The sequence below is a fragment of the Pleurodeles waltl genome, chromosome 7 (assembly GCF_031143425.1).
Source record: "Pleurodeles waltl isolate 20211129_DDA chromosome 7, aPleWal1.hap1.20221129, whole genome shotgun sequence".
Lineage (NCBI taxonomy): Eukaryota > Metazoa > Chordata > Amphibia > Caudata > Salamandridae > Pleurodeles > Pleurodeles waltl.
Window position 1 is genome coordinate 1,153,607,007 of NC_090446.1, and position 27,869 is coordinate 1,153,634,875.

General features: G+C 46.5%; 1 protein-coding gene across 1 annotated transcript in view; it reads left to right on the top strand.

The window, feature by feature from the left end:
• Positions 1–27,869, top strand: part of MFSD11 (major facilitator superfamily domain containing 11) — a 253,913-nt gene that overhangs the window by 66,490 nt on the left and 159,554 nt on the right. Inside the window, exon 7 of the mRNA XM_069200245.1 lies at positions 24,747–24,805. Coding sequence (XP_069056346.1) covers positions 24,747–24,805 — 59 coding nt within the window. The remainder of the gene's footprint in view (positions 1–24,746; positions 24,806–27,869) is intronic.

Here is a 27,869-nt window from a genome sequence, read left to right on the forward strand (position 1 = left end):
ACCCTCTGCGGGGGAAAAACAATCGAAGATGGAGTCGACGCCCATGCGCAATGGAGACAAAAGGAGGAGTCACTCGGTCCCGTGACTCGAAAGACTTCTTCGAAGAAAAACAACTTGTAACACTCCGGCCCAACACCAGATGGCGAGCTATTGCAGAACATGCGAATCTACTGCGACTGATGCCACGAACAGATGTACACTGGGTAAGTGACATTTTCATTACACCACTTATTTTCTGGTTTGAAAGAAAGGACCAAAGCAAAAATATTGCCCCATTCTCAACTTGAAATCTGCAAACAAATACATAAAGAAAAAGAAGTTTTGATTGTTGGCACATCATTATATCTTCCCACAACGCCATCAAAGGGATATGTGCCAAAGACATTTGTGATGTTTCTGCATGAAAGTAGAAATCTTGAATAGCTAAGATTTCTGGTGGGCAATGTGCGCTATCAATAGGAAGTTTTTCCTTACAGTCTCGAGTAGCCCCACAAACACTTCCAGAGTGCATTGCAGTAGTCGCTGCACACCTTAGCAAGATAAACATTTTCTTTTATCTCTAATTTGATGATTGGTTAATAAAACCTCTCACGAAGCCCAACACCACTTTCACATAACAGTCTGTGCTCTTGAGCACTTGGGTCTCAGAGTAAATCACACCTATTCTACAGTAAATGTAGTTCAGCCCTTCCTTTACCTGGGAGCCATCTTAGATACACAGTCTGAAGTCTACCCTTCAGAGGAGAGATCGTCAGAAATGTTGGAAACCATTTCAGATGGGACCTCCGATGGTCTGCCTAATCTCATCACTGCTTGGCCTACTGGCAACCTGTATCTTTCTGGTACTAAATTCAGGTTAGAGAGGACACTTTTACAACAAAGTCTGTTAGAACAGTTGTGCCAATTCTCAGGCAGTTTGAGGAACAAGGGCCACATGCATCCCAACCTTCCATAATTGCACTTGGAAGCTTGGCTTCTGAACTCTTGCAAGATGGATGCCTATTTCTTCCTTAAGATTGCATGGACATTTTGAAAGAGTATCTATATCAATCCACCAGTATTTCTTACTCTTTGAAATGGAAGAATGTATGCATGTGGTGTAGGGAGAAAACATTGCTCCAACCAGATGCCAAGAAGAAATGGTACGTCTCTTCTTGATTTGACTAAAGCTAGGCTGCTGTTTCCTTCAATAAAGGTACATCTAGCAGCCATTATGGCTTGCAGAAAGTCCTCTACAAGGCTCTTTTTTTCAAACTCCCAGTTGTAAAAGACACCTTAAAATGAATTTAGAAACATTTTCACCTTTAAGGTAACCACCTCCTTTCTTTTTTTTCTTTTTTTAATCTTTTATTAATTTTCCAAACAAGCATTAACATTTCCACTTGTACTATGTTAAATATACCCCAACTACCCACTCCACCCCTCCCTTCATCCAGCAACCATCACATTCTTTCTGACATATAAATGAATACTGTACAGTAAACCATTTTCTCTTAGGGCCATTAACTTCTTGTCATATATATTAAGAGGCTTCATCTGAGCTTAGATCAGATATTTTTTGTGAGTGTTCTGGTCCTTCGGGGTACTTGAGTTCATCTGTTATTGTGTCCCATTGGCTTGCAGTATCTCTGGAACCCCTTCCTTTGGCAGCCTCTCTATGTAATATACGTCCCGCTACTTCCGCCCACTTTAACAATGCACTCAACCATCTTTGTATTTGAGGACCTGTTGATGCTTTCCAGTGGCTTATTTCTCTTTTAGCTAGAAGTAGTGCTAAATCGATAAATTTATTAGTAGTTTTTTGTTAGCAGGGCGGGGAAAGTCCCCTAACAAAGCGGTCATCGGGGAAGGCCGGAGTGTGCGCTCCGTGATCGTTTCCAAGATTTTAAATACTTCTTTCCAGTATGGAACTACCTGCTGGCAGTTCCAAAGCATGTGTTCCAGGCCTGTTTCTGTCTCTGTGCATCTGGGGCAGTGCCTTCCATTGGAGGTGAACATCTTTGCAAGTCTACGGGGGGTAAGGTAAGCTCTATGGTAAATATAAATATGTATTAGTTTAAAGCGAGCATTTCTTGATACAGGGTATATATGTGCAGTGATTCTATCCCATTGTTGTGCTTCTATTGTGGACTCTAGTTCTGTTTGCCATTTCAGTCTAAGGTTATCTAGTTGGGTAAGAGTGTCTTTGTGTGGTGTTTTGTATAGTATAGAAACCAATCCTCTATCTCCTCCTTGGGTACAAATAACTCTGCAGCCCTCATGTATAGGTGGTTCTTGCATTCCCAGTTTCCAAGTTCTCTGGATAATTCTAGTTATTGCGGAATGTATTATGAATGCTCCCGGTAGAATATCAAAATGCGCACGTAGTTCAGCGAAGGTCCTGAGTTGCCCATTATGATATAAGTCTCCCAGTGAGGTAATATTATGTCCGATTAGTTTATTTAAACCGGTTAACGGTTGATTTCCTATCAGGCTTAGTAGGCTTGTTATTGGTATGTCAGGTGCATATGGGGTGTGTGAGTGTGAGCGTCTAAGTGCTCTCTCCCAGGTGAATTTAACTGCTTGCCAATCTGGGGACAGTGATATTTTTTCCCTCCCAGGGATATTAGTACTGCCAGCAGAATATGGAAAAATGACCTGGTATTGTTCTGTAGCTCCAAAATTGTTGCATCCTCGTTTAGGAATCTTGCCAACCATTGTAGTTGGCCTTTCCAGTAGTAGGCTTCCATATCAGGGGCTGCAAGGCCTCCTTCCAAAGTAGGTCTCTTTAGCGTATTCAGAGCTAGTCTATGTATGCCTGTTCCCCATATAAAGTTAGACATGATAGAGTTCAAGTCATTGAATACTGCTTTGGGTATGAGTAGGGGTATGGTGGAGAAAAAATACAGAAATCTTGGAAGCACTATCGTTTTTAGTATTGCTACTCTTCCCATAACTGCCAGGGGCAGTGTCTTCCAGAACTGTATATCAGTTTTAAGTTTCCTGATTGCAGTGTGTATGTTTCCGACTAATAGATCTGTGTGTGTAGGAAGTTGGCTCTGTATGCACTATTTCAAAGTAAGGAATAGTATGCACAGAGTCCAAGGGTTCCCCTTAGAGGTAAGATAGTGGCAAAAAGAGATAATACTAATGCTCTATTTTGTGGTAGTGTGGTAGAGCAGTAGGCTTATCAAAGGAGTGTAGTGTTAAGCATTTGTTGTACACACACAGGCAATAAATGAGGAACACACACTCAGAGACAATTCCAGGCCAATAGGTTTTTGTATAGAAAAATATATTTTCTTAGTTTATTTTAAGAACCACAGGTTCAGATTTTACATGTAATACTTCAAATGAAAGGTATTGCAGGTAGGTACTTTAGGAACTTTGAATAATCAAAATAGCATGTATACTTTTCACATAAATCACATATAGCTATTTTAAAACTAGACACAGAGCAATTTTCACAGTTCCTAGGGGGAGTAAGAGTTAGTTAGTTTTTGCAGGTAAGTAAACCACCTACGGGGTTCAAGTTTGGGTCCAAGGTAGCCCACCGTTGGGGGTTCAGAGCAACCCCAAAGTTACCACACCAGCAGCTCAGGGCCGGTCAGGTGCAGAGTTCAAAGTGGTGCCCAAAACACATAGGCTTCAATGGAGAAGGGGGTGCCCCGATTCCAGTCTGCCAGTGGTAAGTACCCGCGTCTTCGGAGGGCAGACCAGGGGGGTTTTGTAGGGCACCGGGGGGACACAAGTTAGCACAGAAAGTACACCCTCAGCAGCACGGGGCGGCCTGGTGCAGTGTGCAAACACACGTCTGGTTTCCAATGTAAATCAATGGGAGACCAAGGGGTCTCTTCAGCGATGCAGGCAAGGGGTGGGGCTCCTCGGGATAGCCACCACCTGGGCAAGGGAGAGGGCCTCCTGGGGGTCACTCCTGCACTGGAGTTCCGATCTTTCAGGTCCTGGGGGCTGCGGGTGCAGAGTCTTTACCAGGCGTCGGGATCTGGGAGTCAGGCAGTCGCTGTCAGGGGGAGCCTCGGGATTCCCTCTGCAGGCGTCGCTGTGGAGGCTCAGGGGGGGCAACTCTGGCTACTCACGGTCTCGCAGTCGCCGGGGAGTCCTCCCTGAAGTGTTGTTTCTCCACAAGTCGAGCCGGGGGCGTCGGGTGCAGAGTAGCAAGTCTCACGCTTCCGGCGGGAAACGCAGTCGTTTTAAAGTTGCTCCTTTGGAAACAAAGTTGCAGTCTTGGGTGAACAGGGCCGCTGTCCTCAGGAGTTTCTTGGTCCTTCTAGAGCAGGGCAGTCCTCTGAGGATTCAGAGGTCGCTGGTCCCTGGGGAAAGCGTCGCTGGAGCAGTGTCTTTAGAAGTGGGGAAACAGGCCGGTAGAGCTGGGGCCAAAGCAGTTGGTGTCTCTGTCTTCTCTGCAGGGTTTTTCAGCTTAGCAGTCCTCTTCTTCTTAGGTTGCAGGAATCTGAGTTCCTAGGTTCAGGGGAGCCCCTAAATACAGAATTTCGGGGTGTGTTTAGGTCAGGGAGGGCAGTAGCCAATGGCTACCAGCCCTGAGGGTGGCTACACCCTCTTTGTGCCTCCTCCCAAGGGGAGGGGGTCACATTCCTATCCCTATTGGGGGGATCCTCCATCTGCAAGATGAAGGATTCCTAAAAGTCAGAGTCACTTCAGCTCAGGTTGCCTTAGGGGCTGTCCTGACTGGCCAGTGACTCCTCCTTGTTTTTCTCATTATCTCCTCCGGCCTTGCCGCCAAAAGTGGGGCCGTGGCCGGAGGGGGCGGGCAACTCCACTAGCTGGAATGCTCTGGGGTGCTGTAATAAAGGGGGTGAACCTTTGAGGCTCACTGCCAGGTGTTAGTCCTGTAAGGGGGAGGTGATAAGCATCTCCACCCAGTGCAGGCTTTGTTACTAGCCACAGAGTGACAAAGGCACTCTCCCCATGTGGCCAGCAACATGTCTCGAGTGTGGCAGGCTGCTAGAACCAGTCAGCCTACACGGGTAGTTGGTTAAGGTTTCAGGGGGCACCTCTAAGTTGCCCTCTGGGTTGTATGTTAAAATAAAATGTACACTGGAATCAGTGTGCATTTATTGTGCTGAGAAATTAGATACCAAACTTCCCAGTTTTCAGTGCAGCCATTATGGTGCTGTGGAGTTCGTGTTTGACAGACTCCCAGACCATGTACTCTTATGGCTACCCTGCACTTACAATGTCTAAGGTTTTGCTTAGACACTGTAGGGGCACAGTGCTCATGCACTGGTGCCCTCACCTATGGTATAGTGCACCCTGCCTTAGGGCTGTAAGGCCTGCTAGAGGGGTGACTTATCTATACTGCTTAGGCAGTGTGAGGTTGGCATGGCACCCTGAGGGGAGTGCCATGTCGACTTACTCGTTTTGTCCTCACCAGCACACACAAGCTGGCAAGCAGTGTGTCTGTGCTGGGTGAGGGGTCCCCAGGGTGGCAGAAGATATGCTGCAGCCCTTAGAGACCTTCCCTGGCATCAGGGCCCTTGGTACCAGGGGTACCAGTTACAAGGGACTTACCTGGATGCCAGGGTGTGCCAATCGTGTAAACAAAAGTACAGGTTAGGGAAAGAACACTGGTGCTGGGGCCTGGTTAGCAGGCCTCAGCACAATTTCAAATCAAAACATAGCATCAGCAAAGGCAAAAAGTCAGGGGGTAACCATGTCAAGGAGGCATTTTCTTACACAACCCCCCCCCCCCCCCACCCCCCAAACGAAAGAGGATGAGACTAACCTTTCCCAAGAGAGTCTTCATTTCCTAAGTGGAAGAACCTGGAAAGGCCATCTGCATTGGCATGGGCAGTCCCAGGTCTGTGTTCCACTATAAAGTCCATTCCCTGTAGGGAGATGGACCACCTCAACAGTTTTGGATTTTCACCTTTCATTTGCATCAGCCATCTGAGAGGTCTGTGGTCAGTTTGAACTACAAAGTGAGTACCAAAGAGGTATGGTCTCAGCTTCTTCAGGGACCAAACCACAGCAAAGGCCTCCCTCTCAATGGCACTCCAACGCTGCTCCCTGGGGAGTAACCTCCTGCTAATGAAAGCAACAGGCTGGTCAAGGCCATCATTTGTTTGGGACAAAACTGCCCCTATCCCATGTTCAGAGGCGTCTGTCTGCACAATGAACTGCTTGGAGTAATCTGGAGCTTTTAGAACTGGTGCTGTGCACATTGCTTGTTTCAGGGTGTCAAAGGCCTGTTGGCATTCTACAGTCCAGTTTACTTTCTTGGGCAGTTTCTTGGAGGTAAGTTCTGTGAGGGCTGTCACTATGGATCCATATCCCTTCACAAACCTCCTGTAGTACCCAGTCAAGCCAAGGAATGCCCTGACTTGAGTCTGGGTTTTTGGAGCTGCCCAGTCCAGAATATTCTGGATCTTAGGCTGGAGTGGATGAACTTGGCCTCCACCTACAAGGTGTCCCAAGTAAACCACAGTTCCCTGCCCTATCTGGCATTTGGATGCCTTGATAGAGAGGCCTGCTGATTGCAGAGCCTTCAAAACCTTCTTCAGGTGGACCAGGTGATCCTGCCAGCTGGAGCTAAAGATAGCAATATCATCAAGATAAGCTGCACTAAAGGACTCCAAACCAGCAAGGACTTGATTCACCAACCTTTGGAAGGTGGCAGGGGCATTCTTTAAACCAAAGGGCATAACAGTAAACTGATAATGCCCACCAGGGGTGGAGAATGCTGTCTTTTCTTTTGCTCCTGGTGCCATTTTGATTTGCCAGTACCCTGCTGTTAAGTCAAAGGTACTTAAGAATTTGGCAGCACCTAATTTATCAATCAGTTCATCAGCCCTTGGAATGGGATGGGCATCTGTCTTGGTGACAGAATTAAGTCCTCTGTAGTCCACACAAAACCTTATCTCTCTCTTTCCATCTTTGGTGTGAGGTTTGGGGACTAAGACCACTGGGCTAGCCCAGGGGCTGTCCGAGTGCTCAATGACTCCCAATTCCAGCATCTTGTGGACTTCCACTTTGATGCTTTCCTTAACTTGGTCAGACTGTCTGAATATTTTGTTTTTGACAGGCATGCTGTCTCCTGTGTCCACATCATGGGTACACAGGTGTGTCTGACCAGGGGTTAGGGAAAAGAGCTCAGCAAACTGTTGCAGGACCTTCCTACAATCAGATTGCTGTTGGCTAGAGAGGGTGTCTGAATAGATCACTCCATCTACTGAACCATCTTTAGGGTTTGATGAGAGGAGATCAGGGAGAGGTTCACTCTCAGCTTCCTGGTCCTCATCTGTTACCATCAACAGATTCACATCAGCCCTATCATGGAAGAGCTTAAGGCGGTTCACATGGATCACCCTCTTGGGGCTCCTGCTAGTGCCTAGGTCCACCAGGTAGGTGACCTGACTCCTCTTCTCTAGCACTGGGTAAGGGCCACTCCATTTGTCCTGAAGTGCCCTGGGAGCCACAGGCTCCAGAACCCAGACTTTCTGCCCTGGTTGAAATTCAACCATTGCAGCCTTTTGGTCATACCAAAACTTCTGGAGCTGTTGGCTGGCCTCAAGGTTTTTACTTGCCTTTTCCATGTACTCTGCCATCCTTGAACGTAGGCCAAGTACATAGTCCACTATGTCTTGTTTAGGCTCATGAAGAGGTCTCTCCCAGCCTTCTTTCACAAGAGCTAGTGGTCCCCTTACAGGGTGGCCAAACAGAAGTTCAAAGGGTGAGAACCCTACTCCCTTCTGAGGCACCTCTCTGTAAGCGAAAAGCAGACATGGCAAGAGAACATCCCATCTCCTTTTGAGTTTTTCAGGGAGCCCCATGATCATGCCTTTTAATGTCTTGTTGAATCTCTCAACAAGGCCATTAGTTTGTGGATGGTATGTTGTAGTGAATTTATAAGTCACTCCACACTCATTCCACATGTGTTTCAGGTATGCTGACATGAAGTTGGTACCTCTGTCAGACACCACCTCCTTAGGAAAACCCACTCCGGTAAAAATACCAATGAGGGCCTTGGCTACTGCAGGGGCAGTACTCGACCTAAGGGGAATAGCTTCAGGGTATCTAGTAGCATGATCCACTACTACTAGTATGTACATATTCCCCAAGGCTGTGGGAGGTTCAAGTGGACCCACTATGTCCACACCCACTCTTTCAAAGGGGACCCCCACCACTGGAAGTGGAATGAGGGGGGCCTTTGGATGTCCACCTGTCTTACCACTGGCTTGACAGGTGGTACAGGAGACACAAAACTCCTTGACTTTCTGGGACATGTTGGGCCAGTAGAAGCGGTTGACTAGTCTCTCCCACGTCTTGGTTTGTCCCAAATGCCCAGCAAGAGGAATATCATGGGCTAAGGTCAGTATGAACTCCCTAAACTCCTGAGGCACTACCACTCTCCTAGTGGCACCAGGTTTGGGATCTCTTGCCTCAGTGTAAAGGAGTCCATCTTCCCAATAGACCCTATGTGTTCCAGTTTTCTTGCCATTGGACTCTTCAGCAGCTTGCTGCCTAAGGCCTTCAAGAGAGGGACAGGTTTCTTGCCCCTTACACAACTGCTCCCTTGAGGGTCCCCCTGGGCCTAAGAGCTCAACCTGATAAGGTTCTAACTCCATAGGCTCAGTTCCCTCAGAGGGCAGAACTTCTTCCTGAGAAGAGAGGTTCTCTTTTTGTTGTTGTGTTGCAGCTGGTTTCCCAGTTTTTTCCTTTTCTCTTGGTAGGCTAGGCCCTTTTTCCAGGCTCCAGCTCTACTTTTTCACCCTGAGCCTTGCACTGTGCCCTTGTCTTGACACACACCAGTTCAGGGATACCCAGCATTGCTGCATGGGTTTTCAGTTCTACCTCAGCCCATGCTGAGGACTCCAGGTCATTTCCAAGCAAACAGTCTACTGGGATATTTGAGGAGACCACCACCTGTTTCAGGCCATTGACCCCTCCCCACTCTAAAGTTACCATAGCCATGGGATGTACTTTAGTCTGATTGTCAGCGTTGGTGACTGGATAAGTTTGTCCAGCCAGGTATTGACCAGGGGAAACCAGTTTCTCTGTCACCATGGTGACACTGGCACCTGTATCCCTCAGGCCTTCTACACTTGTCCCATTAATTAAGAGCTGCTGCCTGTATTTTTGCATGTTAGGAGGCCAGGCAGCCAGTGTGGCTAAATCCACCCCACCCTCAGAGACTAATGTAGCTTCAGTGTGACACCTTATTTGCTCTGGGCACACTGTTGATCCCACTTGGAGACTGGCCATTCCAGTGTTAGCTGGAGTAGAGTTAGAAGTGGTACTTTTCTTGGGACAGGCCTTGTCTCCAGTTTGGTGTCCAGGCTGATTACAGCTACGACACCAGGCCTTTTTGGGATCAAAGTTTTTACCCTTGTACCCAAAATTGTTTTGTGAAGAGGCTCTGGGCCCACCCTCCTGTGCAGGTTTTTGGGGGCCTGTAGAAGACTCTTTACTATTTTTGGATGTCTCAACACTCTTCCCCTGGGGAGGCTTTGTGACCCCTTTCTTTTGGTCACCCCCTGTGGAAGTCTTGGTAACCCTAGTCTTGACCCAATGGTCCGCCTTCTTTCCCAATTCTTGGGGAGAAATTGGTCCTAGGTCTACCAGATGCTGATGCAGTTTATCATTTGAACAATTACTCAATAGGTGTTCTTTCACAAATAAATTGTACAGCCCATCATAATCATTAACACCACTGCCTTGAATCCAACCATCCAGTGTTTTTACTGAGTAGTCCACAAAATCAACCCAGGTCTGGCTCGAGGTTTTTTGAGCCCCCCTGAATCTAATTCTATACTCCTCAGTGGAGAATCCAAAGCCCTCAATCAGGGTTCCCTTCATGAGGTCATAAGATTCTGCATCTTTTCCAGAGAGTGCGAGGAGTCTATCCCTACACTTTCCAGTGAACATTTCCCAAAGGAGAGCACCCCAGTGAGATCTGTTTACTTTTCTGGTTGCACAAGCCCTCTCAAAAGCTGTGAACCATTTGGTGATGTCATCACCATCTTCATATTTAGTCACAATCCCTTTAGGGATTTTCAACATGTCAGGAGAATCTCTGACCCTATTTAAGTTGCTGCCACCATTGATGGGACCTAGGCCCATCTCTTGTCTTTCCCTTTCTATGGCTAGGAGCTGTCTCTCCAAAGCCAATCTTTTGGCCATCCTGGCTAACAGGAGGTCATCTTCACTGAGGCTCTCCTCAGTGATTACAGAGGTGCTGGACCCTCCTGTGAGGGAAGCAGCATCTCTGACTATTATTTTTGGAGACAGGGCTTGAGGGGCCCTGATCTCCCTAATTAGGACTGGAAGGGGGGAATTCTCCTCCAAGTCACTAACATCATCCTCTGGGAGGTCATCCTCAGAGGGGTTGGCTTTTTCAAACTCTGCCAGCAGCTCCTGGAGCTGTTGTTTGGAGGGTCTTAAGCCAACTGGGATTTTCTTTATTTTGCAGAGAGACCTTAGCTCCCTCATCTTAAGATGGAGGTAAGGTGTAAGGTCGAGTTCCATCACATTCTCTTCTGCACCAGACATTATGTTTCTAAAAGTTGAAATACGTTTTAAGAATCTAAAACTAGTTCTAGAACCTAATTCAAACTTTCACAAAACTTTTAAATTCTAAAAGAAATGCTAACAGGGACTAACACAAGGCCCTAGCAGGACTTTTAAAAATTTAGAAAAATAGCTCAAATTGCAAAAATCAATTTTTGGAATTTGTCGTGTGATCAGGTATTGGCTGAGTAGTCCAGCAAATGCAAAGTCTTGTACCCCACCGCTGATCCACCAATGTAGGAAGTTGGCTCTGTATGCACTATTTCAAAGTAAGGAATAGTATGCACAGAGTCCAAGGGTTCCCCTTAGAGGTAAGATAGTGGTAAAAAGAGATAATACTAATGCTCTATTTTGTGGTAGTGTGGTCGAGCAGTAGGCTTATCAAAGGAGTAGTGTTAAGCATTTGTTGTACACACTCAGGCAATAAATGAGGAACACACACTCAGAGACAATTCCAGGCCAATAGGTTTTTGTATAGAAAAATATATTTTCTTAGTTTATTTTAAGAACCACAGGTTCAAATTTTACATGTAATACTTCAAATGAAAGGTATTGCAGGTAGGTACTTTAGGAACTTTGAATAATCAAAATTGCATGTATACTTTTCACATAAATCACATATAGCTATTTTAAAACTAGACAGTGCAATTTTCACAATTCCTAGGGGGAGTAAGAGTTAGTTAGTTTTTGCAGGTAAGTAAACCACCTACGGGGTTCAAGTTTGGGTCCAAGGTAGCCCACCGTTGGGGGTTCAGAGCAACCCCAAAGTTACCACACCAGCAGCTCAGGGCCGGTCAGGTGCAGAGTTCAAAGTGGTGCCCAAAACGCATAGGCTTCAATGGAGAAGGGGGTGCCCCGGTTCCAGTCTGCCAGTGGTAAGTACCCGCGTCTTCGGAGGGCAGACCAGAGGGGTTTTGTAGGGCACCGGGGGGGACACAAGTTAGCACAGAAAGTACACCCTCAGCAGCACGGGGGCGGCCGGGTGCAGTATGCAAACACACGTCGGGTTTCCAATGTAAATCAATGGGAGACCAAGGGCTCTCTTCAGCGATGCAGGCAGGCAAGGGGGGGGCTCCTCGGGGTAGCCACCACCTGGGCAAGGGAGAGGGCCTCCTGGGGGTCACTCCTGCACTGGAGTTCCGATCTTTCAGGTCCTGGGGGCTGCGGGTGCAGAGTCTTTAGCAGGCGTCGGGATCTGGGAGTCAGGCAGTTGCGGTCAGGGGGAGCCTCGGGATTCCCTCTGCAGGCGTCGCTGTGGGGGCTCAGGGGGGGGCAACTCTGGCTACTCACGGTCTCGCAGTCGCCGGGGAGTCCTCCCTGAAGTGTTGTTTCTCCACAAGTCGAGCCGGGGGCGTCGGGTGCAGAGTAGCAAGTCTCACACTGCCGGCGGGAAACGCAGTTGTTTTAAAGTTGCTCCTTTGGAAACAAAGTTACAGTCTTGGGTGAACAGGGCCGCTGTCCTCAGGAGTTTCTTGGTCCTTCTAGAGCAGGGCAGTCCTCTGAGGATTCAGAGGTCGCTGGTCCCTGGGGAAAGCGTCGCTGGAGCAGTGTCTTTAGAAGTGGGGAAACAGGGCGGTAGAGCTGGGGCCAAAGCAGTTGGTGTCTCCGTCTTCTCTTCAGGGTTTTTCAGCTTAGCAGTCCCTCTTCTTAGGTTGCAGGAATCTGAGTTCCTAGGTTCAGGGGAGCCCCTAAATACAGAATTTAGGGGTGTGTTTAGGTCAGGGAGGGCAGTAGCCAATGGCTACTAGCCCTGAGGGTGGCTACACCCTCTTTGTGCCTCCTCCCAAGGGGAGGGGGTCACAATCCTATCCCTATTGGGGGGGATCCTCCATCTGCAAGATGGAGGATTCCTAAAAGTCAGAGTCACTTCAGCTCAGGTTGCCTTAGGGGCTGTCCTGACTGGCCAGTGACTCCTCCTTGTTTTTCTCATTATCTCCTCCGGCCTTGCCGCCAAAAGTGGGGCCGTGGCCGGAGGGGGCGGGCAACTCCACTAGCTGGAATGCCCTGGGGTGCTGTAACAAAGGGGGTGAACCTTTGAGGCTCACCGCCAGGTGTTACAGTCCTGTAAGGGGGAGGTGATAAGCATCTCCACCCAGTACAGGCTTTGTTACTAGCCACAGAGTGACAAAGGCACTCTCCCCATGTGACCAGCAACATGTCTCGAGTGTGGCAGGCTGCTAGAACCAGTCAGCCTACACGGGTAGTTGGTTAAGGTTTCAGGGGCACCTCTAAGGTGCCCTCTGGGGTGTATGTTACAATAAAATGTACACTGGAATCAGTGTGCATTTATTGTGCTGAGAAGTTAGATACCAAACTTCCCAGTTTTCAGTGCAGCCATTATGGTGCTGTGGAGTTCGTGTTTGACAGACTCCCATACCATGTACTCTTATGGCTACCCTGCACTTACAATGTCTAAGGTTTTGCTTAGACACTGTAGGGGCACAGTGCTCATGCACTGGTGCCCTCACCTATGGTATAGTGCACCCTGCCTTAGGGCTGTAAGGCCTGCTAGAGGGGTGACTTATCTATACTGCTTAGGCAGTGTGAGGTTGGCATGGCACCCTGAGGGGAGTGCCATGTCGACTTACTCGTTTTGTCCTCACCAGCACACACAAGCTGGCAAGCAGTGTGTCTGTGCTGGGTGAGGGGTCCCCAGGGTGGCATAAGATATGCTGCAGCCCTTAGAGACCTTCCCCGGCATCAGGGCCCTTGGTACCAGGGGTACCAGTTACAAGGGACTTACCTGGATGCCAGGGTGTGCCAATCGTGTAAACAAAAGTACAGGTTAGGGAAAGAACACTGGTGCTGGGGCCTGGTTAGCAGGCCTCAGCACACTTTCAAATCAAAACATAGCATCAGCAAAGGCAAAAAGTCAGGGGGTAACCATGCCAAGGAGGCATTTCCTTACAGTGTGTTTATGATATATGTTGATATCGAAATGTGGTGGGTGTCCAGGGGAGGCCTCTGGTATCGGTCATCGTTTGGACTCCTTTTGCTAACGGGAAGATTGATGGTTTCCTCCAGTTTATCTTAAGACCTGAGGCCTCGCCGAAGCTCTCTAACATGCACATCGCTCCAGGGAGCTCTCTGTCTTTGTCTCCAAGGAAAATTAACATATTGTCCGCATATAGTGCGATATGGTGTCTCTGTGCTCCCACTTGAAGTCCCCCAAAGTGTTACCCTGATCTAGCCATTCTGGCCAGTGGTTCCACTGCGATAACGAAGAGTAATGGAGTTAGTGGGCAACCTTGTCTGGTGCCTCTGCCAATTATATAGGGGTCTGAGATTGTTCTGCCTGTTCGTATCTGTGCCGTAGGTTTCCTGTAAAGCAACTGCGTCCATTTCACAAATTCAGGTCCAAGACCCAATTTCAGCATTACTTTTTCAAGGTAGTCCCATCGGAGACTATCGAATGCTTTCTCTATATCTACTGAAATTATTGCAGCCCGTTGTAGAGATGGTGATCTCGATTGGATAACGGATACTAGTCTCCGTATATTCTGCGGGGTGCTGCGCTGTGGTATAAATCCAGCTTGATCTTTGTGGATTAGTTGTGACATAAAGGGTAGCAGTCGGGAGGCTAATATTTTGCTAAGTATTTTATAGTCTAGGTTTAACATGGAGAGAGGGCGGTATGAGCGTACATCCCTCATTAGTTTATTGGGTTTTAGTAGAGGGATCATAATCGCCTCATGGTGGTTAGAGGGAGGGCTTTCTTTTCTTTGGCTTCTATATATAGGTTACATAATTGTGGGGCAAGTTGTTCGAGGAATACACTGTAGAACTCCACCGGGAGCCCATCTGCTCCGGGTACTTTCCCTCTGGCCATGTTTTGTATTGCAGTTCTGATCTCGGGTATTGAAATAGGTTCAGCTAAGGTTAATGTTTCTCTCTCTTCTAGATGTGGGAGGTCGAGATCTTCTAGGGACTTCACTTGAGTGGGGGTTAGCAGCTCCGGGGGGGCGGGGGGTGTAAAGCTGCATATAATAATTAGCAAATCTTTGATTAATTGATTTTTGTTCAAATAAATGACTCCCACATCTATGTCTTCTATCTCCATTATCACTGATTGCTGTCTCGGCGGGGCCGCCATCCAAGCCAAGAGTGAGCTCGCTCTATCTCCCTCAGCGTGTTGTCTGTCTAGAAATTTCTTGTAGTCAAATTTGCATAGTATTTCTGTGGCTTCCGCTACTTTCCCCTTAATAGTTTTGATGTCAGAGGCTACTTCCGGGTGATCGGGTCTCTGGCGCTTTAATTCTCTAAGAGTTCCCTCAAATTTTTGGATATCTTGTTCCAATGATCTCCGCACTCCAACATTGTCTGCTATACATTTCCCTCGAATTACAGTCTTAAAAGTCTCCCATTCTATCGCCCTGCTAGATGCTATTCCTGTATTGAAATTGAAAAAATCCTTAATGGATTCGGATATGGAGCATTTGAATGCTTCATCTTCCAGCATTTCCGCTCTTAGTCGCCAGGTTGGGAAGCAGGCTCTTTCCCTCCCCAAGACCATGAAATCATGAATGGATTATGATCGGAGAGGGTACGACATAGATATTCTGCAGAACCCACTGCACTTTGTATCTCTGGGGATGCTAGGATTGTGTCCAGTCTGACATGCAGGTCATGAATTGTAGAATGGAATGAGTAGTCTCTAGTGGTAGAATGGACAAGTCTCCAGCAGTCGCTAAATCCCCATTGGTATTGCCAATCAGAGAATTGTTTAGCCGTTTTAATGGTTGGTGATCCCTGTAGGGGGGGGGGGGGGATCTATCAAGAGTGGGGTTTGCAATGCAATTAAAGTCCCCCCCTATGACGGTAGCCTGGGTAAAATTAGAGCCTAATTCCCTTGAGAGCCTAGTTTGGAAGGAACCCTGCTCTTGGTTTGGGGCATACACTCCTCCTCTTGTAATATCTCTACCTGCCAGTCTCCCAGTGATCAGGACATAACGGCCTTCTTTATCTAGTATCTCTTGGGTTTTTTGGAAGGGGACCCCCGAGCGTATCCAGATCAGTACTCCCCTAGCATAGGCTGAGTAGGATGTCGCAAATACTTGGCCACGCCAATGTTTTGCTAGAGCTCTGACCTCTTGTTCCAGTAAGTGGGTTTCCTGTAATATTGCTATATGGGCGCCTCTCCTTTTAAGTTGGTTATAAATGTTATATCTTTTGTTCATATTGTTCAGGCCTCTAACATTCCAAGTGAGAATTTTGTATTTCAGGGGGAATCTATACTAAACGGTCGTAGATGTACACTTTCTGCCCTCCCTTCCCATCCTCTCTTAGGTTCCTCCTTCCTCTTGCTTCTATACAGTACAATGTGGTTAACATATTGGTGCTGGATGTAGTTCCCCTATTACTCAACAGTTTTCTGTCCCAACTCCCCCCCACCTCCCCACCACAGGACCGGTATTTAGACTATCCCCGTCCAAACATTTAGATCTAAGACTAGTAACTATTGGGTAAGGCAGTGTACCAGGGACTCAAAGCCTGTCTCCAGGTTGGTCCTCCAAGCCATATACATTCTGTTATAGCCCAATATCAATTTAAACACAGTTCTTTGTCACATTTAGATTAGTAACTCTTAGCTTTTGGTTTACTTGACGTGAGTGATTAAGTCTGTTGTAGTAAGGAGTCATCTGGTATTGGTAATACTTAATTTGGAGTTCTCGACTGTTTTATGTAGCTCTCACAGTTTGTCCATTCCTTTGGTAGCATCCGGGTTGTCCTTTATTTTATTTTTTTCCCCTGTGTTCTTGATGTTTCGAGGTTAAAAGTTCTTCTGATGACTTCGGAGTTACTTTTGGCATGCTAACTGAAGTGCCTTGGGAAGAAATGGACGTGTGACCTGAGTTGGAGTCATGATCAGAGAGTGATTCCAGTGATCTCGTAATGGTCAAGTCTCCTCCACTTATTATAGCTACATTAGATACCGCTTCCAGTCTTTCTTTAGATGGCAGCTGGTCCAGTTTTGTTCTTCTTGGGTTGCGGTTGCTTGCCCCATTCTGCTGTTTTTTGGTCGTCGTCGTTTGTCTCTTTTTTTTGTGGAGTGGATGTGGGCTGCTCTATGGATTCCAGCCAGTCCCATACCAGTTGGGGTGATGTGAAGAAGTGAGTTCTATCTCCGTGTGCCACTCTCAACTTAGCTGGGAAGAGCATGGGATATTGGATTCCCATGTCTCAGAGCCGTTTTTTGGTGTCTCTAAAGGATGCTTTTTGCTTCTGTGTTTCCCTGGTGAAGTATGGGACCAACATTATTCATTGATTGTAAAGCATGATTTCCCCTTTGAGTCTTGCCTGTGAGAAGATTTAGTCTCTATCTTTAAAATGTAATAGTTTAGCGATTACTGGTCTTGGTCCTGCTCCTGGTGGCGGGAGTCTGGTTGGTACTGGTTGGTACTCTATGCGCTCTTTCGACTGCAAAAAATGGGGACAGCCCCTCTGGTGGGATTATTTGTTTTACCCAGTCTTCAAGGAACGACTCCATGCATTGTGCTCCAAGTTCTGATTTTTCAGGGAGACCCACTATGCGAATGTTACTTCTCCAGGAGCGGTTTTCGGCGTCTTCGACTCTTTTTTCAAGATGTCTCACTCTGGTAGCTAGTTTGTTCAGGTCGGCAGTGTTGGATTTATGATCTGGGATCAGTTGTTCCAGTGCTCTCTCATTTGCACATACTCTATCTGTCGATTTCCTATGGTCATCTCTTAGGAGAGAGAGATCCGTTGTCAGAGTCTCTATTTTTTGTTCTAGTGGTGCCCGGGAATCTTGTATCGCTAATAGTATTGTGTCCAGCGTGGTTTCTGTGGAAGGTGAGTCGGTGTTTGCTGTTCCCACTTGCGGCTGAGATGAGGGTTTTACTAAAGTAGTGTCCTCTCGTTCTGGACCTTCTCTTTTCTTGGGCTTACCCATTGTGCAGTGTTTGATGAGCCAACTTGTTATTATTAGAGGTAGCCAGTGGGCGCTCTGTCTTTCGGCCCAGTGAGCACTCTCTTCCAGTGTTAGTCCAATTCGTTAATTTTATTCAGTTGTACTCTACTTCCCTGAGTGCTGGGTATTAAGCTGATGTGTGGTACTCCTGCTTCTCCCACTGGGGCAGAGTCCTCTGTGCCCCACCACCCCTCGTATCGCCAGAATCAAGGAGGGCAGCGGTGTTTCAGTCTCTCCGTTCCTCTTCCGACTTTCCCGGTCCCAACCGCTCTCCTCGCTCCCCCACTTGCGTCTCGCTCCCTCCCCGAGCCCTCGGCAGGTTCGTTTTGCTAACTTTTCTGTTTTGCCCCCTCCCCTCCTAAAGGGTGGAGGGGGGGGGGTATTGGGACTTGTACATACTGCGGGCTCTGGAGGTTGTTTGGTGCTGCTCTGGCCGCCGCTGGACCTTTGTTCCTTTTCAACGTGGACTTGCGGCCACCATCTTGGATTCGCCGAACGGGTTTTTCTTTACGGTTTTTCTCTGCTTTTTAGTGCTTGTTTGGAGGAGCCATTCTCCTTGTTTGTGGGCTGGATATTCCGGTTTGTAGAACTCTGTCTAAGCAGATGATTGAAGGCTGTTTGGTGTCAGGATAATATCGGGCCCTGTGGACACTGCTCGGAGCTCCGCGTTACGCGTGCAGCTCCATCGGTCGCCGGCCACGACCCAAGGTGACCACCTCTTTGGGAGCTCAGTGTGGTCCTTTCTAAATAACCTTGTCCACCTTTTGAGCTTCTTCACATATATCTTGGATTGCAGCTTTCCTAGTTGCCATAACCGCCGCCCCTAAGGTTGATGAAGCTCATGCTCTATGCAGTAAAGCAGTGTATACGATCTTCCACAAAGAAAAGGTTCTGATATGGACGTGACCTAGTTTCCATTCAAAGATAACACTATATTTGCATGTCAACCAAACTAGTCCCCTTTCAACCTTCAAAAATCTATTCCCTCCAGCAGAAAGAGTTTTCATCCTATGGATGTTAAGAAAGTTGTAAACTTTAATCTCAATAAAACCAGATACCTTAGATAGTGTGACCGCCTGTTTGTAAACTATGCCCCCATTTGTATTGCATTAGCCACTTTATCGCAGTCAGTTTCTTGGTGGATTATTTCCTCTATTGTACTTTTCTGCAGCAATACCAACAAAACCTTGCCTGATAGGCCCGTGCTATTTTGATAACAGGTATGGCCATTATAGCATCATTATTATGGAATATATTCATTGCTGACATGTAAAACTGCTACCTAGAGGTCTGTAGGTACCTTTATAAGACCTTGTGTGAAGCAGATTTCAGAGCAGATGCCCAAGTGGGTCAACCTTACCTGCAAATTAGTTTTTTTCCTTTTCTTTGCATTTGTTAGGGATAGATGTATATTGTCTTCCTTGCTTATGACTAATGCTGAAGTTATCCTGAAGGAGTTCTCTTTTAGGAGAATCTTTATTTTAGTCATTAACAGCCTCATCCCTTCCCAGAGAAATGGTGAATGAATTGCCCTCTGTACTACCACAGTCCTTAATTCCCTTAAAAAGAGAATTGGCTCAACTGCCATTAACAAAGCGTGATGGGGTACTGGTGGTATGCCATTTCTTAAAAGGAGAAGTGTCAGTTTTCCCAGCCTTTCAGGCTAGACATTTCTAGGCTACATTGTTCCTATTTTCAATTTCTTAAAAAAAAAATAAAAAAAAATAAAAAAAAAGTTTGTGACAGTTTTCTAATGAGTACTTTAGCTTTTTAGTGCTCCTGCGCATCGGTAGATGGTGTTGTGCAGCTCTGCATTGACTTTTTTTCTGTCCCGGAAGTGATAGAGAAGAACCGATATAGCAACACTGTGTGATGACATCAGTTCTTTCTTTCCACAGCTTCAGACACAGCTCTAGACCTCTGCTCTTCTTCCTTCATTGTTTGGCAAACATTTTCAAAAACATTTTTTTCTCACAGCTAGTGTGCAAAGGAACTATGTCCCCGTTGAAGACTCCCGGATTTGAGCCATGCAGGGACTGCTGCAAACAAATGTCTGTGCAGATCCCCTTTGATGTTTGGCTTGGGGCCACTTGAGGAGTGCACCCTCATAAACCCAAAGGCGATCCAGGACTCTGAAGTGAAGTAATATGTTTCCAAACACTGGAAGAAGCTACTGACTTCCCTCTCCTACTTTAATTTGAGAAAGCAGTCTTGCTCTGCTCCTGAGACTATTCCCGCAACAAGTCAATGTTATGGTCAAAATCTTTGGGTAAGTCCAGGGTCAAGAGGAAGCGGACATACAAAACTGCCAAGTAGGACTCTTCCCTATCAAACCTTTCTGTTTCCAAAGAAGCTGCAAGGGCATCACGGTGCCTACAGCTTTTGCTCCCAGTGCACAAATGAACTGATTCTGACAATGGCCTTGATGCACTTCCAATTTCCTGTTTCACAGGCTATGTTACAATAGATCAAGACCTTCAGGAAGGCCATGTTGCACATCTTTGTCACTCTTCTGGCTCCCTCTAACGTGCCTTTGACCCCCAGAGATCTGGTGGGGCCTCATCTCAGGTTACCACCTGCAGATCCAGCCTTTGTGCTGTCTGTGCCCCTCCAAACCACTATGGAGTCCGCACTGGCATCAGTGCAGATATATGCTCTGGTGCCCAAATCTGGGCCACTCCCTTCGAAATAGATGCTAGTTGCCACGGCATTAGAAGAAGACCAAATTAGTCCTTGCTTTGACTGAAGTCATGTCAGTGGGGATTTCAGACGTGTTCGGTCCCCACGCAATCTAATTCTGACAGAACATTGCGCATGCTGCGGAGCTGCTCTCAGATACTGCCCCAGCTTTTTGGTTCTGACTCTGATCAGAGCCTACCACCGTTTGGAGATGTCGGTGCTGATGATGGGGATGTGCTTACTCCCACACAACAATGATTACTATTTTTAATGGTGGTCAGTGAAGTTTCTACATCCCCTGATACTGTATTGATTTCTCCTACTGGCCCATGGACCGAAGACAGTGCTAGCTTTGCTGTAGCCATGGGACATGCAGCGGAGGTCTGGACCTACACCTTCTCTCTGTGGAGGTCCAAACTAACATCCTTGGAGAGGTCTTGCAACCAGGGCAGTCTTCTTCTGAGCCTCTGTTTCCCGTTAATAAAGCCTGACTGGTACACAGGTGAGCATATGGATAAAGCCTTGTTCATTCCCGCTGGTGATCAGGCAGACTGTCAGATGCCACCGGTCGACACCAGGCAACCCTGATTTCTTGAGTTGCATCCCACTCATGAAGGTTTGGGGGTTCAAGTCTTTATAGCAAGGTGAATCCCAGCTCCTTCCCTATGACAACCCTGGACACGGTCGAAAAGGATTGAATTATTAATGCAGGAAATAAATGTCATCAGCCAGTGTTGCTGTGAAGTCGGTCAATGTTAGTTGTTTACTTGACCAATATATACATGCCCTTTGGGGCATAGTCAACGAGATCTTACTGGTAGTCCCTGAAGACCTTCGGGCCTCCTTGGTGCAAACTATTTAGGATGGCCAGGAAGCTCCTAAAGATAATTTTGTCGGGCTGGGTCCCTCAGATTGCTTCCTTAGACTGAGCAGTCGGTACCAGCGTGGGCCGCTGTTGCCACACATGGATAAGATCTAGTATTTTCCTGTGGCTGTCCTGGCCGTCCTTAGGATATGGCATGTGACAGGTCTCGCCTGTTTGGCGGGAAAGCAAATTCTACCCTAGAACGCTTCACAGAAAGTCCATCCAGTTTATTCTTGTATCCTTCCAGCTCGAACCCAGCAATTCTCTCAGCAAATACATCCCTTTTGAGGATTGTACCAAGGGTTGGCATACCAATGCCACCAAGCCCTCCCCCGCCCCCTTGTCACCACAGCAAGCGCCCCAGTCCTTTCGGGGTAGGGGACTAGGATCAGGTACAGGGTTCAGGCAGACAGAATGCTGGTTAGCAAGTACTCCATTACTGCGCCCCCCAGCTCTGCAGCAGAAGCCCCAAGTCGCTTGAGCTTTCCCTTAACAGCCCACAACCACCCGTTGGGAGGCCAGATCTAATACTTTTTTCTAGGGTTGGCGAAAGATTACATTGGATAGTTGTGCCATCCAAATCATGTAGCAAGGATACATCTTTCCATTCCTTTTCTACCCTGTGGGCTGTGATTCCACTGTTTCATTCATGGTCCTGGATCCTAGTGGGACTGGCTTTTTGGCTTCTTGGCTTCTTGGCCTGTTGGCCTCTGCATCCAGCTTGTCATCTGTCCCAGGTGGCAAATGCGGACTCTGTAGTGGCATTTGAAGTTTCAGTGTATCCAGCACCAGGGGAACATTTTAGATTCCATCCAGGTTTTAGAGGAGACTACAGAGGATCTACAATGGTGGCTGTTAGACCATATTTCCAGCAGCATCTCCCTCTATGTCCCAACGCAGAGCTGTTGTTTTACTGCTGGGTTGGTTAGGGTGTGTGGAATAGGTGGAGGTTAGAAGACTCTGGTCTCCTGTGGAAACCAGTCAACATCTTTTTGTTGAAGTTCTGGGCAATCTGTCTGAAGTTGCAGGCCTTCCTGCTTTCCATTAAAGGGAGGCTGGTGCAGATTCTCCTGGACCACACCACTACCATGTGGTAGTACAACAAGGAGGAGGAGGCGGTTTCTGGGTCATGTGCCAAGAGGCTGTTTGCCTCTGGAGGTGGCTGTAGTGTAGGGGCATATCCCTGGTTTTGAACCACGTGGTGGTATCTATGAGTGCCAGTGCATAGTGATTCAGCCGATGGTGCATGGGGCTCACAAATGACAACTTGATCCTATGGTGTTCCAGGGAATTTTACACCAGTGGGGGAGGACGGAAAACCTTTAGTTGGATCGCTGTCCCTTTTAAACACACAGGGCCTAATTACGACCTTGGCGGGTGAGATACTCCGTCACAAACGTGACGGATATCCTGTCCGCTGTATTACAAGATCCAATATATGCTGTGGAACTTGTAAAACAGCGGCCGGGATATCTGTCACGTTTGTGACAGAGTATCCCATCCGCCAAGGTCGTAATCAGGTACACAGTGTCAAAGCTTTTGTGGGTTTGAAGTTCTGAAGAACTTTCTCTCTAGGAGACTGATTCAGTATAGAGTGGTGTACAGGAAGCATGTATGTCGTTCATGTCTTGCCCAGACTTTCACAGAAAATTTGGAGTGGGCCAGAAAAGTGTGTTACCTTGAACTTCTGGGCATAAGTATCTGTCCCCCAATTATGCTTCCTCTTCAGGAGGATCTTCTGTTGCAGCAGCAGGGCTCTGCACTCTGGCTTGTTTAATCTACACCTTCCTGCGTGGAGTCTGATCAATGGCAATTGAGTGTTCGATTTACATCCTGAGGTTGTGAATCTCACCCTTGCCCCACTGTGCCCTTCTGCAAAATCCATTTATGTAGGGCGCTGAGACAAGCTTGTTCCCTGGTGTGGGACCTACAACATGGACCCATTGCAGGCTAATCTTTCTGGACCTTTTATTGATAGTTATGTCTTTGGCCTAGCAAGGACTTACAAATTAAAGGTTATCTGTCTGCCTCTTTAGCTTTTTTGTATGCCAGACCAGCCATCATTGTTTAAGTTCCATGTTGTGATGAGGTTTTGAAAAGGTTTGACACGTATTTACCCTCCCAAACCATGTGTGATGCCACAAATGTATCTTAATTTGACGCTTATGAGCCAATGCACAGCTGTTCGTTGTGCCTTCTTACGCTCAAGATGGTCTTCCTCATGGCGATCATTCCAGCTGATCGCATAAGTAAGCGCAAGCGTCTTGCGGTGCAGCAAACCCTATCCACCCTTTTCCTGGACAAATTAGTGTTGAGTACCAGGGCAGCTTTCTTGATTCCTATTCATTTTGGACAATCCCTCACTCTCCCAACATTCTTTGTTCTACTTCTCTCCTCAAAGAGGAGGAGAGACTCTATAGGTTGGACCACCAATAGAGGTTACAGCTTTTACTTTGATTGCACCAAAGACTATCATGCGAAGAATAATTTCTGTGGGGTTCCCTGGGGTAAAGAAAGGAAAAGCATTACAGAAAAGGGCTTTCTCCAGGTGCAGATTCCTCTGCATTAAGATCTTCTAAGCACTGGCCAAGAAGCAGCCCCCAGAAGATCTGAGGGCTCATTTCACTAGGGCAAAGGCTGCTACCACTTTGTTGGCATGCCTAGTGCCTGTCCTTGACATCTTTCTGGGTGTCAGTGCACTTGTTCACAAAGCACTACTGCCTTGACAGCCAGGTTCGACCGAAGGGCGTATCACTCGTTGAGTCCTACAGGACATTTTGGTCTGAGCCCATTACACAGGCCCTCCACTTTGGGAGGTACTGCTCTGGTAACTTTTTGAATGATGCAGAATCTGCAGTTAAAAATATCCATCAGAAGAGCAAGTTACTTACCGGTGGTAATGCTCTTTCTGGTGGACATTGTTTCTAACTGAAGATTCCTCACTGCCCTCCCATTCTGTTGACTGGTCTCTTTTCCCATCTAAACAGGTCCCAGTCTATACATCTGCATACTTGTACCTCTGATTATGTTTTGGATACTGCATCTCCAGGTGCGGACAGAGTTCAGAAAGAAACTGTTCTCCACACACAGTGTGGTGTAAGTATTGGATCTGCTTTGTTACTTCGGGGGCAGAAGGAAATCAGCGTGGAACTGCATGATGCCACCTGGTGACGTGCGGAAGCACTGAATGTGAAAGCTTTTGGATCCAGTCTAAGGTCTGGGGATTATTTTAAAGAAGAGGAAGACTGGATATAGTATTCACCAGAAAGAGTGTTGCTGAAAGTAAGTAACTAGTTCTTCTTAGTCATTATACTGAATGTTGTGATTTTGTTTCTGTAGTTCAAATTAGCCTCATTTTTTTAAGCAGATGGGTGGAAATTGATCAATATATCCTTTTAGGGTCTTTGTAAATATTGTCATTTATTTAAAAAAATGATATTCAGAGAAAACTGTAGTGTCTGTATTTTGTGTTGTTAATGCTCCTAGATCCCAAGAAGGGACGGGCTTTTCATTGCTTATGGCTTTAATGATTTCCCTCAAGGATAACTAGAATTAAAGCTAGCTATTCTTTCTTGCATAGCACTGTGTTTAAAAGTAATTGTTGTAGACAAAACCATCTTCAAAACCTGTCTCCTTGGTCTTTAGATGTACCTACCAACTTTCTGTTGTATCTTGGATAGTTAACTAGAGTCACCCTCGTTGTGCCTAGAGCTGCAATTTCTAATTGTGTCCTATTTTTCCTTACAGCTTGTTTTTTGGAAATCTTTATATCTACTTGTCATGGAAAGGAAAACCTCACATTTCAGGTTTGTGCTATTTGCTTGGCACTTAAGATTGTTGTTCACTATTAATGCGCAGATTCAGTGCTTGGCAAAGAGGCGGAGTGTTTACCAGAAATAAAGCCCAGCAGTAAACACACATGCCTGGTTCAAGGGCATAAATATAGCCAATGTAAGCGTAGTTAACCTGGCCAGCTATGTAAGAAATGACTGGCATGTGTGTATGGATGTGATCTGTTTACTATTTGCATAGAAACAGGCAGTTCTCTTGGTAGGTCTGCCTTGACAGCTTAGGTGTTGCAATACCCTCTGTGATTAACAGAAAAAGAGCTTTAATAAGCATTACAGGAAGAGGGGTTTTGCCTCCGCGGCATATTGTTTACCTTGAGTAGAGCATTTAATTGGGTAGAGGTTGTTTCCTTCTGCTTAAAAAGTGTGGCTCTTTTTGCCCTGTGGGAAAACGTTTGCTCAGTATTGCAGGACTAAGTTGGTTATTTTAAAGAGCCAAGGATCAAGACTACGGACCTGTTTTGTATTTATGAAACGTTACCAAAAAAGGCTGTAGATCTGGCTTATTTATTTTGAAAAGCATGTTAGTCAACAGGCATCTATAGGTTAATTGTTACACTATATTAAAGTCTGTGTGGGGGGATTTGGTTACAGGATAAGAGTTTTGATGTTGGTACTTTGTCTGACAAACCACATGAGTAAAAGATTTGCACTTTGAGCCTTATTAAAATCCTATGTCTGACTTACTCATTCTTACCCTTTCATATAATCTAGTGTAGAGTAATCTTATCCTTTGGTTCTCAGTCCCATTAGTCCTAAATTTTGTGAGCACAGAAGAACTCTATTGCCAGCTTAGGGTATTGAATGCCTTCTTTAAATTTAGGGCTAGGAGGGTCAACTGATACTATTGAAGGGAGGCAGCTTCTAGTATGCAGTATAATTGTCTAATGTTCAGGGATGTGCCTCGGCCTGGCATATTTCTATTTTGAGCCGCATGGATGAGTTTGAACAGCCCTATTGGTGGTTGGTTGGCTACAGTCTTACTCAGGATTTTGTAGCCCATATTAAGTATAGACCTGTAAGATGCAATCTCATGTGGGACACGTTCCAGTTGCACCAGTGACACAATCAAGGGGTTGCTGGTGTTGGGAAAATAACCAATCTCAAATTTAGCCGCATTAAGATAAGCTATTTTCAGGGCAATGACATTTGCATATGTATTGTAGACTCCTGCAGATTCTTCACCTTTAGATACACACCAGTTGCTAGACTGGATCCACAGAATTTCAAAAGCAGTGCTTTCATAACTTCTTGCAGCCCCAGATGTAACTGAATGGAGCCATATATGTGACACTCCTGTGTACTGACAGTTCTTTTAGTTTCAAGCTTTCCAACAGGGATCTGGAGCCCTGCTCCCAACATTGTTGTTCTTACAACAGCTCTCATATTTGGAAACCAAGTGAAATGGAATCCTGTCCTTTCTGAAAACTACAGAATTTAAACTGTGCCAGTATTTCAGGAAGATGATGGTCATTTATCCATAGGAGGGGTGTGTCTTTGGTGTTGTGGCTCTGGTCACAACTCTGAATTGTGCTATGTGTACACCTTTATGCACCTGAATGAGATGCAGGCCCATAGTACAAAGCTTTGTATTGCTGAACACAAGAGGTTCTGATTGAAGCACACGTCTTACTCCCGCTCCAAGTCATGATCCCGGTCCCTAGGCTGTTCCTGTGAATGATCCACTTCCTGCTCGAAGTGTTCAGATAAGTCAAGAGTCCAAATGAAAACATGAAAAGATGAAGTGGGACTTGACCCAATTCCACCACTGTAGCTCAAAAAATAAGGCACAAGGGATCAAGATAAACATCATGCTCCCTCAAAGACCTTGGTGTCAGAACAGATTACTCAGCTGGTCCTGATGCCCCACTAGTTCCCAAGGCCATCTAGGACCTACACTTGCCTTCTCCCTCCACACACACAGCAGAAACCAGCCTTCTAAGAGGCCATGCTGCGTTAATTGTGATGTGATTACAACCCATTCTAGCACCTTTGGGCACCGCAGAGCGCAGGAGTCTCCAGTCAGATTACTGCCAGCAGACCCTCCCCTGATGACTCCGACTATTAAACAGACTTCCCCACCAGCCCCCAAATTGTATCTGGTTCCAAATCCAAATTATACGTGGTTTGCATGTGCATTCTACAGCCACCAACCCAAAACAGTTCCTCACACATGGCTATATTCCAAATGAGAGACTGGGGTGGCAAGCTGTGTTGCCTGACCTTGCTTTTAGTACATTGTTTCAATTTGCATTAGGTAACGATTTAATAGGGAGATCCAAATTGGATAGCACTGGTGCCCAGAGGGGGAAAAAAGCTTCAAAGTCTTGTGAACTTAATTTAGGTCTTACTGCTGTGTTCGGTGGGCTCTTCAAAGCAGATAATCTGTCTGTGTGTTACGATGGGAAGATCCTCTCATTCACTGCTAGGTGCTTGATATAATACGTCTTTGTCAGCTCCCTATGTATCTGTTTCCCAGCACTGGATGTTTTTTAGGGACCCCAGACGGATGTTTGCAGCCCTCCGATCTCCTTGCTTGTGTGATTGCGCTGGCACGATCTGTAAAAATAATTACTACTGTCATGCTGCACGATTTCTCATTCTGTGATGCCGCATGGTTTCTGCGAGCAAATAGGGTTGTTGGGTCTTGTGGTTCAGTATTACTCTGCCTAGTTGCAGGCCAGTTCAGGCCCTGTAAAGAAGTGTGTGTGTTGACTTGACATAATTTTTAACTTTGTGGGAGTATGAGGGCATATTTGAGATGTAGTTCTCCTACCTTACTCTAGCTTACTGTGGGAAAGTGCCCCTTTTTGACATGGTCACCCCCACTTTTTGCGTGTTAATTGATGACTGAAAGTGCATTGGGTTCCTTCTATCCTGGTCTCCAGTGTCCGCTATCTTTCCCTTAAACTGTGCAATTGTTCCTTAAATGGCAATACCATTGCCTCCCCATAAGTCCCTAGTCGCTAGTAAATGGTGCCACAGGTATCTAGGGCATCGGCACCAAAGAGGGTCCTCAAGG